The following is a 16,558-nucleotide window of genomic DNA, read 5'->3' as shown; positions in this document are numbered from 1 at the left end:
AACAGTTGTTTATGAGTGTTCTTTAGTCTTGTAAGAGTCCATTGGTCAGTTTTAGAAAACGAACTTTCTATTCCTACATGTAGCATGTGAACCATTCTCATCAGTCAGAAGGCGGGTGTAGATCCATTTTTGTCACCAATTTGCTTCAGACCTAAGTTTCACTCCCATGCAAGGTCTTTTCTGATCCCTCTCAGTAGAAAGGTGCTCTTTCCCCACTAAAAAAAAAAAAATGTCTTGGCATTTTCTTTCTATATATGTACCTATAATTTCCTTGCAAATAGGATGAATGAAAACTTCCTGTCCCCAGCAACTAGCACCATGTCTGGTATATTTGAGGCCCTTGGTAAATAATCATTGAACAAATAAATAAATATTGATGTTCTTATATATTGAGTAGAAGAATAGAAAGTGTTGGCCATGTAAGAAACTTGAGTTTACATGCAATATCACATGAATTGTGTCCAGAAACAGATTTTGTCCTTATCGAGAGGGAGCTGTAAATTGTTGCTTTTCTGGCTGGGGGCCCTTGTGTAGAAGGAGCCTCAGCCCCACCCTTGTGGAGAACATACTGATAAGGTCATTTCAAACAGAACATCCAGAGTATAATTTATCATTGCGAAAACTTGTGATTCTTAAAATTAACTTTGGTGGCCAGAAAATGAAAGAGTTCCGAGATTCCACTCCAGACTTGGGAAGCTCTCAACACATCCTGGAAGAAAGAGTTAGAGCGAGCTTCTACATTGTTTGTTCTGAGGGTGCTGGCTGCATTCTTCTGACTTGTTATTTTGGCCAGCTCAGCTGGGGAGACAGGGTGGTACAGAGGAGAGATCCCTGGCCCTGGAGGCAAAGAAAGTGGGTTCAATTCCTGGCTCTGTTATTTAGTAGCTGTTTGACTTTGGACAAGTTGCTGGATCTGTTTTCTCATCTGTAAAAGGAAGGTGTTGGACTGGGTCCCTTTCAGCTCTAGTATATCCTCAGTATATACAAACTATGAGATTGATAGTTCGCCTTAGCCCATCAATGAGCAAATATTTGCTAAGTTCTTACTTTCTTGGGAAAGATACTGGAGTGGTTTGCCATTTCCTTCTCCAGCTCATTTACAGATGAGGAAACTGAGGCAAATAGGGTCAAATGATTTGCCCAGAGTCACACAGCTAGTGGCCGAGGCTATATTTGAACTCAGGAAGATGAGTCTTCTCTTCAGAACGATGCTTGCCTTGTTTCTGCTTTACTGGGGCTCTGCTTTGTTCTGTGTTGGTGAAGAAAGAAAAAAACTTCTGGGTTAATTATGGAATTAAATTTAAAAATTAAGATGTTAAGGAGGAATCGAAGGAGAAGGAACATTCCATCTGTAATTTTTATCTCAGCTACTTTTGTATTTAAAGATGTGAACCCACATTACTCTTAATGTACCAAGCTGATCAGAGTTAATTAATCAAATCTCTGTTTTCCCCCTTTGTTTCTAACAGCCCGTTGAGATGTGTGGTTCTTGTGGCTCTCAGGGACATCCAACAAGGAGAAGAGTTTTTCTCCAACTACTACACGATTATCAACTAACTGGAAGGAACCAGTTTTTCTACTTAGCTATTCATTTGGCTCAAGAGAGCTTTTCTCAGTGAATTTCTCTGGGTTATGTGTTGTGGAGATTTGCCCTTTGAGATCTAATTAGACTGGGGATTTTCATCTTCATGTAAATAAATACTGCTTTTATGTTTTGGTGCAGTGGATAATAAGCTGTTTGCTTCAGTGACTTTTAAAATTTGTCTTCCTATTTCAACTTAAACTGCTTTTCACCTAAATGCAGGATAACTTATTAAATTAAAATCAGCTTCCTGAACATATCTTTTCATTGTCCCTTCCGCTTACTTGCATATCCCCAAGATGGAGTTCTGATTTTTTAGCATTACCAGACAGACTTAACAGAACTTGTTTGGTGTTGGAACAACGTTGTTCATTCTTTCTGTGGCTTTGATGTGTTCCAGAACACATTATTAAGAACCTCATCCTCCCTTTTAGGGGAGGATGGGATTGGTATGGCTCCCATTAAGTCACATTAGGTGTGAAATTGAAAGAGTTTCTTCTCATTTTACCCATAGGAGCCTAGGAGAAAGAAATAAGCATTTTAAAAAGACACCTACTATGTGTGGGCACTGTGCTAAATGCTTGACAATTATTATCTCATTTGATCCTCATAGCAGGCCTGGAAGAAATAGTTACTATTATCCCTAGATACTATTAGTATCTACTAATACTAATAGTAGCTACTTATTATCCCTAGATAATTACTAATTACATTACTAATACTAATAGTAGCTACTTATTATCCCTAGATAATTACTAATTACATTACTAATACTAATAGTAGCTACTTATTATCCCTAGATAATTACTAATTACATTACTAATACTAATAGTAGCTACTTATTATCCCTAGATAATTACTAATTACATTACTAATACTAATAGTAGCTACTTATTATCCCTAGATAATTACTAATTACATTACTAATACTAATAGTAGCTACTTATTATCCCTAGATAATTACTAATTACATTACTAATACTAATAGTAGATACTATTATCCCTGGATAATTACTAATTACATTACTAATACTTATGGTAGATACTATTATCCCTATTTAGCAGTTGAGAAAACTGAGTTTTTAAGTGACTTGCCTGCACTGCAGAGCTAGTAAGTATCTGAGGCTAGAGTTGAAGTCAGGAGGTCTTGCGGACTCTGAGCCCAGTGCTCCATCCCCTGGACTACTGAGCTGCCTCTGACTTAGCTTGTAGAATTCTAGACTGAGAAGGGTTGTTGCAAAGTCCAAACTGCTTTTGCTTCAACAATAGCAGTCATTAGGGAATTCTCACTTGAAAGTTTACAAAATGCTTTTTGTCTCAATGAAGGGGGCAGAGAATTTGGAACTGAAAATAAACATTAAAACAACAATAACAACAAAATTCTTTGCATACATCATCTCTGATTTTTCACAACAACCTTACCTTTCCTTGGTCTCCCTAAGGGAAGGGGAGCTCCATACAATATTGTCTTGGGGACGGGGAGGGGAGGACACTGGTGTGCGTCCTTCTTCTTGATATGGCACATAATTGTAAAACAATTGACCTAGGGTTCTAACAGTGATGGATCACAATAGGCACCTGATGTTATGTAGGACAGACCACTGGATCTGTAGTTTGAAGACCCAAGTTCAGATCTTGCCTCGGACACTTACTAGCAGTGTGACCCTAGGCAAGTCATTTAATCTCTGCCTGCCTTAGTTTCCTCATCTGTGAAATGGGGTTAACAATAGTACCTCAAAAAGCATCCCATAAATGCTAGTTATTATTATTAATAAATGGATAGACAACATTTTTTTTTACCAAAAAGTTGCCAGCTTGCTACGCTTCTTTGTTGATTTACTGTTTTTCCTTTCTTAGTGATCTCATCAATTCCCATGAGTTCAGGCATCATTTCTCCGAACATGACCCCTAAATATCCATCCAACCCTAATCTTTTGAGCTCAAGTCCTGTTGCTAACTGCCTGCTCCAAACTTCAACCTGGATATTCCATAGGACTCTCGAATTTATCAGGTACGATGTGGAGCTAACTATCTACTGTGCCCTTAAAACTTCCCTATTATTTTTGAGGATATCATGGTCCTTCTAGTCACCCAGGTTGACAATTGTGGAGTCATCCTTGGCTCTTCTATCTCTGTCATTTCCCACATCTCCAGAGGAAGCTGGTGCTACAGTGCATAGAGTGCTGGCTTTAGAATCAGGAAGCTCTGAGTTCAAATCCAGCCTCAGATAGTTACTAGCTGTGTGACCCTGGGCAGATCACTTAATTTTTTTGCTTCAGTCTCCCACCTTTAAATGGGGATAATGATATCACCTGCTTTGCAGGGTGTTGTGAGGATCAAATGAGACGATATTGGTACAATACAGCATAGTGCCTGCTACAGAGTAGGTACTGTATAAATATTTGTTCATTCCTTTCCCTTCTCTAACTCCTGGTGATTGTACTTCTACAGCATCTCCTAATTTTGTCCCCTTCTGTCCACAAAAGCACTCTCCTGGGCTATTGCACTCCCTTCTAATTGTTCTGTGTGCCTTCAACTTCCATTTGCTCTCATTTCATTCACTACACATCTACCAAAATCATCTTTTTTTAACATAACTCCTCTGCTCAAAAACCTTTGGTGGCTCCCTATTACCTATTGGGTAAAATTAAAAAAAAAATTAAATCAGTATTAAAACCATTTACAACTTGGCTGCAGACTACTTTTTGTTAGTTTTATTTCACATATCTCCCCTTTCCCTCACTCTCAAGTTTCACCAGAATTGTCCTACCTGCTATTCCCCCAATAATATTATCTTCAGTTGTCTTTGGATCTTTGAACAAGCTACCCTTGATGCTTGAAATTCACTTCCTTATTACTGTCTCTTCACAGAATGTGTATTTTCCTCCAAGGCTAGGTTCAAAGACCACTTCCCATATATGTAACATTCTTTGGTTCCCCAAGTTTAAAGGGCTTTTTCTCCAAATTCTTAGATTTGCTTTTTACATGTTATATTCCCCAAGTAGAATTTAAGCTCTTTAAAGATAAGAATCAGTATTTTTTTTGTCTTCATATACTCAGGACCTGAGACAGTTCCTAGTACATAATAGGCTAATAGGCATTTAATAAATAGTTGTTGAATTAAGTTAGGAAAGGAGATTCCCATGTCCAAGTTGAATCTTTAATCAAACATGTTGAAGCATAAGCAGTGGAAAAAACACTGGTCTGTGAGTCAAGACCTCAGCTCTAGTTCCAGCTGTACTACTAATGAGCTATATGACCACAGGCAACTCACCAACTCCTTGGGCCTCGGTTTCTATATTTATAAAATGGTGGAATTAGACCAAATTATCTCCAAACTCTTTTACAATGAATAAATATTAGACCAAATAATGTCACATACAGTTTGTTCTAAATCTGATCAATAAAATAAATGCTGATGTACCAAATAACCAAGTATACCTTGGAAATTTCATAGGAACAAGAGGGAAAATGTAAAGCTTTGCCAAGAACATCTAATGTGTTCTTAGACAGCCTCTCTGCCAGGGACTGGTCGACAGATGCTGTAATTAGCCCCCATTCATATAAAAGGTTCCAGCCGGGGTGCTGGGATCTAGTGACTATTGAATCTCACCTCTCTGCCAGGCAAGCTGGTGAAATCAATAATGGGTAGGATCACTTGACATTTAAGCCACCAAGGGAACAATCGCATTGTTTCTAGGAGAGGAAAGTATGCCTGACTAATTTGTTAGTTATTCCCAGAGGGATATATGGGTTAAAGGAGAATCAGAGAAAGTAATCCATTTAGCTAGGCAGAAAGTCATTAACAAGATTGTGCACCAAATGCTGTTTGAAAAATTGAGTTACCATGAGATTGGAAACAGAAGACTTTTGTCACAAGTGGAGTAGGTAGGTCCTTCTCTGAGTAGAGAAACGTATATGGTTGGGTTCCCCAGGGATCAATTAAAATCCAAGTCAATGGGAAAAGCCTATAAGAAGAATTTATGAAAGCATGTGAATGAGCACAAAAATTACAGCTGAAGTTTAATGTGTACGGTAATATGTTTAGGGAAATACAATGTTGAATTTGAATCCTGGTCCTGACATTATCTGTGTGATCTTGGGTAAGTCACAGCCTCTTTGGACATCATGTTCCTCATCAGTAATATTTTAGCTCTACGAATTGTGAATGCTGGGCTTTAGATGTTTAGTCAACAAACAGTGTTTCAGGCATTGTTTCAAGTCCTGGGAATTCAAAGAAAAGCAGTAATACAGTTCTTGCTGTCAAGGAGCTCAAATTCTTTTTTTTTTTTTTTTAAAGAAATTGTACTTTGTTTTTTTTAAATTTATTTATTTTTATTTTTCAACATTCATTTTTATAAGATTTTGAGTTCTAAAATTTTCCCGCTTTCCTCCCCTCCCCAAGACGACATTTAATCTGATATAAGCTATATATATGTACAATCATATTAAGCATATTTCCACATTAGTCATGTTGTGAAAGAAGAATCAGAACAAAAGGGAAAAACTATGAAAAAGAAAAAAGAAAATAGTGTATGCTTCAATCTGCATTCAGATTCCTTAGTTCTTTCTCTGGATGTGGATAGGATTTTCCATCATGAGTCTTTTGGAATTATCTTAGACCATTGCATTCTCAGAAGACCTAATTCTAACAAAATTGGTTGTTGCACAATGTTGCTGTTACTTTGTACAAAGTTCTTCTTGTTCTGCTCACTTCACTCAGTATCAATCTTTTCAAATTTTTCTCAAATCTGCCTGCTCACCATTTCTCTATGGAATAATAGTATTAAATTACATTCATATACCACAACCTGTTCAGCTATTCTCCAATCAATGAGCTTCCCCTCAATTTCCAATTCTTTGCCACCATAAAATAGATGCTATAAATATTTCTGTACATGTGGGTCCTTTTTCCTTTTTTTAGGATCTCTTTGGGATATAGATCTAGTAGTGGTATTACTGGATCAAAGGGTATATGCCTAGTTTTATAGCCCTTTGGGCATAGTTCCATGTTGCTCTCCAGGATGATTGGATGAGTTCACAACTGCATCAATCAGACAATATATTGTTTACAAGAAACACACCTGAAGCAGAGAGACAAACACAGAATAAAGGTAGGGGACTAGACAGAATCTATCATGTTTCAGCTGAAGTAAAGAAAAAAAAAGCATGAATAGCAATCCTGAACTCAGACAAAGCAAAAACAAAAATAGACTTAATTAAAAGAGATAAGGAAGGAAACTACATCTTACTAAAAAGTACCATAGACAACGAAGCAATGTCAATACTAAACATATGCACCAAGGGGTATAGCATCCAAATTCTTAAAGAAGTTAAGTAAAGTGCAGGAAGAAATAGCAAAACTACACTTGTAGGAGACCTCAGTCATCCCTTCTCAGAATTCAATAAATCCAACCAAAAAATAAACAAGAAAGAAACCATGGAGGTAAATAGAATATTAGGAAAGTTAGATATTACAGACCTTTGTCATGATTTAGACATGATGGTGACACCAAAAGCAAATTAAAAGAGCAAGGAGTAGTCTACCTGTCAGATCTATGGAGAGAGGAAGAATTCATGACCAAACAAGAGATAGATAGAGAGTGTTACAAATGTAAAACAGATAATACTGATTATATTAAATTAAAAAGGTTTTGTACAAACAAAACCAATGCCACCAAGATTAGAAGGCAAGCAGAAAGATGGGAAACAGTCTTTACAGTAAGTGTCTCTCATAAAGGCCTCATTTCTAAAATATACAGAGAACTGAGTCAAATCTATAAGAATATATCGTTCCCCAGTTGATAAATGGTCAAAGGATATGAACAGGCAGTTTTCAGATGAAAAACTGAAAGCTATCTATAGGCATATGAAAAAGTACTCAGTCTCTTTAGACTGCAAATTAAATTCAAATTAAAACAACGCTGAGATATCATATCACATATATCAGACTGGCTAATGGACGGGAAAGGAAAATGATAAATGTTGGAGGGGATATGAGAAAACTGGGACATTAATGAACTATGGGTAGAATTGTGAACTGATTCAACCATTTTAGAGAGCAATTTAGAACTATGCCCATAGGACTATAAAAATGTGCATACTTTTTGATTCAGCAATGCCATTACTAGATCTGTATCCCAAAGAGATTATGAAAAAGGGTAAAGGACCTACATGGCAAAAATATTTATAGCCACCCTCTTTGTGGTGGCAAAATATTGGAAATTAAGGGGATGCTCACCAGTTGGAGAATGGATGAACAAGCTATGGTATATACATGTAATGGAATACTATTGTGCAATAAGAAATGAGCAGCAGGCAGATTTCACAAAAACCTGGAAAGACTTGTATGAACTGATGCAAAGTGAATTGAGCAGAACCAGGAAAACACTGAATTGAGCAGAACCAGGAAAACATTGTACACAGAGTATCAGTAATACTGTATGATGATCAGCTATGAATGAATAGGCTCTTCTCAGCAATACACTGATCCAAGACAAGTACAAAAGACTTGCCAAGGAAAATGCTATCCAAATCCAGATAAAGAACTGATGGATTCTGAATGCACATCAAAGACTATTTTTTTCATGTACTTTATTCTTTCTTGCTATTTTTCCCCTTTTGATCTTCCTGATCTTCCTTCTTTCACAACTTTGACTAATATGGAAAAAGTGGGGAGGGAGAAAGGGAGAAAAATTTGGAACTCAGAATCTTATAAAACTGAATGTTAAAAATTTTCTTAACATGTAACCAGGGGAAAAAATAAAATACTATTATTTACAAAAAAAAGACTCAATTGAAATCTTATCTTTTGTATGAAGTCTTCCTAGTCTCTTCCTTATCATTTTAGCTAGTAACTTTCTCCCTCATTAGAATGTGAGTTCCCTTAGAAAAAATGACAAAATTCATCTGGAAGAACAAAAGGTCCAGAATATCAAGGGAATTAATGAAAAGAAATGCAAGGGAAGGTAGCCTTGTTGTACCACTTCTAAAATTGTGTTATAAAGCAGCTATCATCCAAACTCCTTTGTACTGACTAAGAAATAGAGTGGTAGATGTAAGGTACACAAGACACAGTAGTCAATGACTGTAGTAATCTACTGTTTGATAAATCCAAAGACTCCAGGTTCTGGGATAAAAACTCACTATTTGACAAAAATTGCTAGGAAAACTGGAAAACACTATGGCAGAAACTAGGCATAGAGCAACATCTTACACCCTATACCAAGATAAGGTCAAAATGGTATATGATTTAGACATAAAGGGTAAAACTGTAAAGCAAATCATGAGAGCAAAGAATAGTTTACCTGTCAGATCCATGGAAAAGGGAAGAATTTATGACCAAACCAGAGATAGAGAACAATACAAAATGCAAAATGGATAATTTTGATTACATTAAATTAAGATTTGCATAAACAAAGCCAATGAAAGCAAGATTAGAAGGAAAACAGAAAGCTGGGAAGCAATTTTTACTGTCAATGTCTCTGATAAAGGCCTCATTTCTAAAATATATGGAGAACTGAGTCAAATCTATAAGAATATAAGTAATTCCCCAAATGATAAATGGTCAAAGGATATGAACAAGTAGTGTTCAGATGAAGAAATTAAAACTATTTATAGTCATATGAAAAAAAATGACCTAAATCCCTATTGATTAGGGAAATGCAAATCAAAACAACTCTGAAGTACCATACACCTCACACCTATCACATTGGCTAACATGGCAAAATAGGAAAATGATAAATGTTGGAGAAGATGTGGGAAAATTGGAATTCTTCTGGTTCCCCTGGCTATGCTAATGTACGTGGGGGGTCCTGGTTTTGGTGTTTTCCTGCTCCACCACACTGGGGCTCAGGATCTCCCACTGATTTGCTAGGACACTTCCCTGTCCTGGACTATGCTCCCATTTTACCTGAGAGAGACAAAACTTTCTGACTGATCTTCCATTTCTTGGGCTAAAAGATAGTTCCACTCCATCTTTTTGCTGGTCCTGCTGCTCCAGGATTTGTTTGGGGGCACTATTTAATGGTTGTTTGGAAGTGAATATGGGAGAGTTACAGTGATTTACTGCTTACTCCACCATCTCGACTCCTGGAAGTCTTGAGCTGAGTCTTTAAGGAGGCCAGGGAAGGGAGGAGGCAGAGGTGAAGGAGGGAGAGCATTCCAGGGATGGGAGGTAGCCATGGAAAAAGCACTGAGTTCGTACAATCAAGATGGCAGAGTATCCAGAAGAAGTGTAGTGAGCTCCTTTGGTGTCTAGGGTGAGGGATGGTCATGGGCTCTAAATGTGTGACAAGCAAGGAACAAATTCAGAAGCAAGCAGCAAGTGTGCGTCTTGACCCTAGGAGCTGGAACTGGGTCTCATTTTCAGCTTCTAACCTGGTCTGAAGCCTGCAGAGGAATAACCAGGACAAGAATGAGAGATATAGAAGAGAGAATTGAAAAGGGAATTAATAATTTGGCACAAAAGATACAAAACTTTGCCCAAATAACAAACTCCATGAAAATTAAAATGGGTCAAATAGAAACTGATGACAAAGAAATAATAACACAAAGTCAAAAGACTAAAGGAGAAGAAGTAAATGTGAAGTATCTCATTGCAAAAGCAATTGGCCTGGAAAACACATAAAGGAGAAAAAAATTAAGAATCATTGGACTACCTAAAAACCATGACAAAAAAAGAGGAAGAATCTAAACATCGTATTTCAAGAATTCATTTATCCAAGATAATTACAAAGGTCTCATGATGGAAAATGTTAAGTACATCCAGAGAAAGAACTGATGAACTCTGAATGAAGACTGGAGTATACTATTGTCATTTTCTTTTCTTAATTTTTTTTCCTTTTGATCTATTTCTTCTTTCACAATATGACTAACATGGAAACATATTTTATATGATTGCACATATATAGCAAATCTAATAACTGTTTTAGGAAGAGAGGGAGGGGAGGAGAGAAAAACAGAACTCAGAATTATGTAAAAATGAATATTAAAAATTATCTTTACATATAATTGGAAAAATAAGATAATATTTAAAAAAGAAATCATTAAAGAAAATGCATAGATATTTTTTAGAACCAGAAGACAAAGTAGAAATAGAAAGAATTCAGCAGTCACTTTTTGAAAGAAACTCCAATAGGAAACCCCCCAGGAATATCATAGCTAAAATCCAGAGTTTCCAGATCAAAGGAAAAATACTGCAGAGAGAAAAAATTCAAGTACTAAGAAGCTACAGTTAGTCATACACAATTTAGCAGCCATCACTATCACAGAGTGAAGAGCTTGAAATATGATATTCCAGAAGTCAAGGGCTTACAATCAAGACTAACTTAGCCAGCAAAACGGAGTATAATCTTACAGGTGGGGTGGAGAGTGGGGGTGGGGGGTGGGGAGGGGAATGAACCTTTAATGCAATAGAGGACTTCTAAGCATTTCTAATGAAAAGACCAGAACTACATAGAAACTTTGAAGTTCAAACATAGGAATGAAAAGAAGCATAAAAAGGTAAACATGGATAATAAAAATGAGAAAGAATTAAACAAGGATAAACTGCTTATATTCTAAAATGGGTCTGAACCCTGTCATCATCATCATCGGGAGTCATAGAGGGAAGCTAATTACACAGAAGGACTGAGCATGGTTCTGTCATAGTTTGATTGTCTTAAAAGAAGAATGGAGAGAGAGTGGAGGAGAGGAATACACACTGGGGAAGGAAAGGAAAGTTAGGGCAAAGTATCTCAAATGGTTGGGGTACAAAAGTAGAAATCTTATAAACAAGGAGGAAAGGGTAGAGGGTGAGGCTGACACAAAACTTATACCCATCTGAACTGACCAAAGGAGAGAAGAATACACACTCAACAGAGAAACAGGAAGGAAAGGGAAGAAGGAAGAAGAGGGATTAAGGGAGGGATTAAGCCAAAATAAAACAAACTCTAATTAAGGATATAGGAAAATATTTATGGCTCATTTTGGGGTAGCAGAAAATTGGAAACTGAGGGAGTGCCCATGCCTGTACAAGTTATGGTATGTAAATGTGATGGAATGCTATTATGCTGTAAGAAATGATGAAGGGAATGTTTTCGGAGAAACTTGGGAAGATGTATATAAACTGATGCAGAGTGGGGAGAGCAGACCCAGGAGAATAATTTATACAATGACAACAATATGGTAAAGACAAACAACTCTGAAAGAATGAGGAAGTCTATTAACTAACCACAATTCCAGAGGACTCATAATGAAATAGAGAGGTAAAACACTCAAGAGCTGCAGAATGAAACACAATTTTTTTAGACATGACCAATATGGAAATTTGTTTTGCTTATCTATACATGTTCATAACAGGGGTTTTGTTTTTCTTTCTTTCCAAATGGTGATGCTGAAATGAAAAAGAGAGAGAAGGCAGATTTTTTCTGATTGAAAAAAATAAAATTTAATTCAAAAAGAAAAAAAAGGCAAGGAGTTTTGGGATTGAGTGTTATGTGCAAGCAGGTCGGTGTAGCTGGATCCTTCCTAGTCCCTAGGATCCAGTGTGAATGGAGGGAAGTAGAGTATAAGAAGCCTAGAACAGGAAAGAAGGAAGAAAGGAAGGAAGGAATGAAGGAAGGAAGGAAGGAAGGAAGGAAGGAAGGAAGGAAGGAAGGAAGGAAGGAAGGAAGGAAGGAAGGAAGGAAGGAAGGAAGGAAGGAAGCTAGCATTTATCTATTATGTGCCAGGTACTGTGCTAAGTGCTTTATAAATATTATTTCATTTGCTCTTCACCACAATCCTATGATCCCAACTTTTACAGATGAAACTAAAGTAGACAGAGGTTAAGTGACTTGACCAGGGACTCCCAGCTACTAAGTGTGAGACCAGATTTGAACTTAGGTCTTCTTGACTCCAAGTTCAGCACTCTATCCACTGCCACCAGCTGCCCCTGCAAGAGGCAATATCAAATAAAACATTTTATACTGGAAAGTAATATGGAGCCCTCCCTGGAGTTTACTGAATATGGGGGTGACCTGTGCTTTAGGAAAATCATTTTGGCATCTGAATGGAGGATGGATTGGACTGAAGAGAGACTTGAGGTAGGGAGAATGAACAGAAGGCTATTGCAATACTCTAGGCATGAGGTGATGAGGGTTTCTACCAGGCTGGTGGCTGCGTGAGAGAAGGGGACATATAGGAAAATGATGCAAAGGTAGAACTGACAAGACTTGACAATAACTCCAGTGTCTCCAAATACAATCAAACAGAAAATCCTCTGTTGCTCAAAGCCCTTTCTTCCCTCACACCTTCTCCCGTCTTGCTCCCTCCATATGAGATCCAGTGGCTCTGGCATCCCTGCTATTAATCCCTCACACAAGAGAATGACCTCTCCTCACTCCAGGCAGGACTTCTCACTAACTGGCAAATTCTCTCTTCTCGTCTCAGTCCCCTGGCTGGCTTCAAGTCCCGACTAACATCCCACCTTCTACAAGATGGCTTTTCTAATACCCCTTAAGCCTAGAGTCTTGTAGGTTGATTTCTGTATGTGTAGTTTGCATGTCTTTGTTTGCACAGAGTTGCCTCCCTCGTTACACTGTGAGCTCTGTGAGAGCAGGGATCCATACCCCTAGTGTTTAGCTCTGTGTTTAGCACAGTTGCTTAATAAACGTTTGTTGATGACACAGATTGGCTTGTATGAGATGTGTGAGGATGATATAGAGGTTGCAAGCCTGGGTGACTAAGAGGATGGTGGTGCCTTCAGGAATAATAGGAAAGCTGAATAGAGAGAAAGAATTTTTGGAGAAAAATGAGTTCTATTTTGGCCATGTTGAGTTCAGGATGCTGATGGGGGCATTTAGTTCAAGATGGGTGATGGGAAAACTGGAGGACCGAGAAGTTCAGGGCTGAAATATCGAGAATCCTCATAACTTGAACCCATGGAGCAGAGTGTAAAGGGAAAGGAGGGCCTGGGGTAGATCTACTGGGGACACTGCAGTGCACAGTGATCTGGATGGAGAGGCAGCAAAGGAGCAATCAGACTAGTAGAATCTAGAAATGCAGAAGAGTAATCAGTGTTGTCAAAGGCTGCAGATAGGTGAAAAACAGACTGAGAAAAGGCCATTAGATTTGGAAAGATGATAATTGGAGACTTTGGAGGGAGCAGTTTCAATTGAAAGGTAAGGTTGCAGTGTTAGAAGACTGAGTAGAGGGAGGCAATGGAAGCACTGAGTGTAGATATTCTCATTTAGCCAAGAAAGAGAAGAGAAATAAAGGCTGATCGTTAGCTGGGATGGTCAGATTGTGTTGGGGGTGGAAGCTCAATTCCATGTGGACAGTCTCGGGCGGGTAAAGACAAGATTGAGTGGGGTTTTTTAAAGGGTGTTTGCAGGTGATAGGGAAGGAGCCAGTTGATGGGTAAAAAATTGAAGATTAGAGAGAGAATAGGGATGATGGAGGGGGCAATCTGCTCCAGAAGATGTGTATATAGTGTATGGAATATATCATAGAGCTCTGGCTCCTGCAGCTCAAACTAGAAAAAGTTCAGAATTCATCAGTTAAGTAAAACTATGAATATTCTCAATAAAGACTTAACTTGTTCACTTTGAATATTCTACATATTATCTCAAAAAGTTTGTAAAAAGCTCTACTCTGTATTAGAAATCGAATGGATGCCGATCAATGGGGGAATGGCTAAACAAGTTGTAGTATAGGATTGTAATGGAATAATACTGTACAGTAAGAAATGACAAGCAGGATGATTTCAGAAAAACCTAGACAACATGAACTGATGCAAAGTTAAGTGAAAGAAATGGGAGAACATTGTATGTAACAGCAGTATCATTTGATGAAGAACTGTGAATAACTCAGTTATTCTCATCAATACACTGGTCCAAGAAAATCCCCAAGGACTAAGGATGAAGCATACTATCTGCCTCCAGAGAAAGAGCTGATATTTGAATACAGACTGAAGCATGCTATTTTTCACTTTCCTTCACTTTTTTTGTTTTCTGTACAAAATGACTAATATGGAAATGTTTTCTATAACTGCACATGTATAACCTATATCTGATTGCTTACCACCTCAGGGAGGGAGAAATAGAATCTGGAACTCAAAACTTTAAATAAAATGTTAAAAAAAAGATTTTATGAAATTTTATAATTTTTAGACTGAGACAACTGTTTAGGGGATCTTGAGTTTTTAAACAATTTAAAAGCTTAATGTGTGGCAGCTTGGCATAGTGCCTAGAGGGCTAGCTTTGGAGCCAGTCAGACCTGGATTCCAGTCCTACTTCTTGTCATAGACTGGCTGTATGATTACAGGCAAGCTAGTTAACCACTTGATCCCCTCAGGTAATTCTCTAAAATGCTAAATTTCAGAGAAATTGCCAGTCTTCACAGATGGAAGGAGAGGCCACACTGGGAATTCCCTACACCAATCGTAGCCCATCCCCTCCCCACCAAAAACCTCTTTAAACATTTTAAAACCAAAATCAGTGCTCATTCACTATAAATCTCATTTACTCTAAGAAAATTCTTATTTCTGAGGCTGTTATAAAATTCTAAGAGCATTAACTTAATCTACTGGCATATTAAGGATTTCTGGTCCCTTTAACTGAAAAGTCAACCATGGCAAATACACAGACAAACCAAGGGAAAAAAGATTTCCAGACGTTTATTTCTGGAACTGTACATCAGGTATTAAAGTACAACAAATACAAAATAATGCTCAAAAAAATCAGTGTTTATGTACAAATATTAAAGTCAATGCAACAATAGCGACTTCCTCTTGAACATCTGATACTAAAACTTGTTCTGATTGTCACTAATTTATCTCATACTCACAGGGTACTTATTTCAAACTGGGACAATTGGAATCACTGGTCATCTAAAAGGAATATTAATACCTACCATATTTTAACAATATAACTGCTAAGAGTCTCCTCCTTTTAGTGAAAAATTAGGAACTTTTTAAAAAACATAGTAACCATGTCAATATTTTTATAAATTATTTTCAATTCCCATTTGTAGACAATGTGCTTGTAACTCTGGGCAAACAATGTCCTTGTTGGTCAGGCTTATTCATTAGTTTACATTCAAAGTTGAGATATTTACTAGAGACTTTGGTTAAATTAAATAGTATCACTATGCTCTACTAGATCTGAAGTTCTCACACATTTATGACCCTCAATTTTAAAAATTAAAAGAAAAAAGGAAACAATTGCACAATTCTTTGACCTAATTGTACACACTTCTGTATTTTTCAGCAAACAGTATTGTACATCCTTCAAGTAAATTCAGCAGTTGACCATGACAAGAGGAAAACTAAACATTTAAAAAGCTAGCATGGAAAAGATGAAATATGACTAACAGAAGGAAAAGTATTGCTATCATCACAGCACCAGTTACACTTCTAAATGAATCAGCTGTCCTCGTCAGATTCCCTGTACACAAAGATATCCACCAACACTGCAATTGCTCAGCATGGATTTTTGGTTTGTTCATATGAAAAAAAAATGCGGCAAAGAAAAAAAAGAATTCATCACAGTTTGTTATAAGAATTGTGCTTCGACAAGTAAGAATAAAGGCAATAGTTTCTTCATATGATTGCAACTCAGTTTTCTTCATGCTAACTCTTAAACGCAATTCTTCTAATAAACAGTAACAAATTCTCCATTAAGATGCTTAAAAACTGAGAGAAAAATAGATAAGTCCAGCTTTAAAAGCAAAATTCAATAAATAGCTATTTTACATGGATAAAGTCATAGTGGTACAATTTATGAATGTCACATCAAGCATGCACAAAAATGGTACTATACATGGCAGAAGTCGTCAGAAAATATTGAATTAGATATCTAAAAAGATATGCAGAATTTACATGTATATACAAAATCTTGCAAATTATTGCCTCATTTTAACAAGGAATTAAAAGTAAACGTTACCAGCTAGCTAGCACTCCCCAAGAGGCTAAAATCAGATTGGCATTTAAAAATCTATTATACTAGCCGGAAT

At 37.1% G+C, this 16,558-nt stretch overlaps 1 protein-coding gene across 7 annotated transcripts in view; it reads left to right on the top strand.

Annotated features, from left to right (window-relative positions):
• Positions 1-16,153, top strand: part of SETD9 (SET domain containing 9) — a 38,858-nt gene extending 22,705 nt beyond the window's left edge. For 2 of the 7 annotated variants that reach the window (XR_011966334.1, XM_072605589.1), the window contains 2 exons: positions 3,440-3,593; positions 15,814-16,153. Coding sequence is in view for 6 of the 7 variants with exons in the window: in XM_072605589.1 (XP_072461690.1) it covers positions 3,440-3,593; positions 15,814-15,841 (182 nt within the window). In the remaining variant the exon portion in view is untranslated. Of the gene's footprint in view, positions 1-1,469; positions 2,963-3,439; positions 3,594-15,813 lie in introns of those variants that run through there. The other 5 variants (XM_072605592.1, XM_072605591.1, XM_072605593.1 and 2 more) reach the window with 3 other exon arrangements.
• The last annotated feature ends 405 nt before the right edge of the window (positions 16,154-16,558 follow it).

Source organism: Notamacropus eugenii, chromosome 4 (genome assembly GCF_028372415.1).
Source record: "Notamacropus eugenii isolate mMacEug1 chromosome 4, mMacEug1.pri_v2, whole genome shotgun sequence".
In the NCBI taxonomy this organism is placed as follows: domain Eukaryota; kingdom Metazoa; phylum Chordata; class Mammalia; order Diprotodontia; family Macropodidae; genus Notamacropus; species Notamacropus eugenii.
This window is presented reverse-complemented; position numbering and strand designations above follow the sequence as displayed.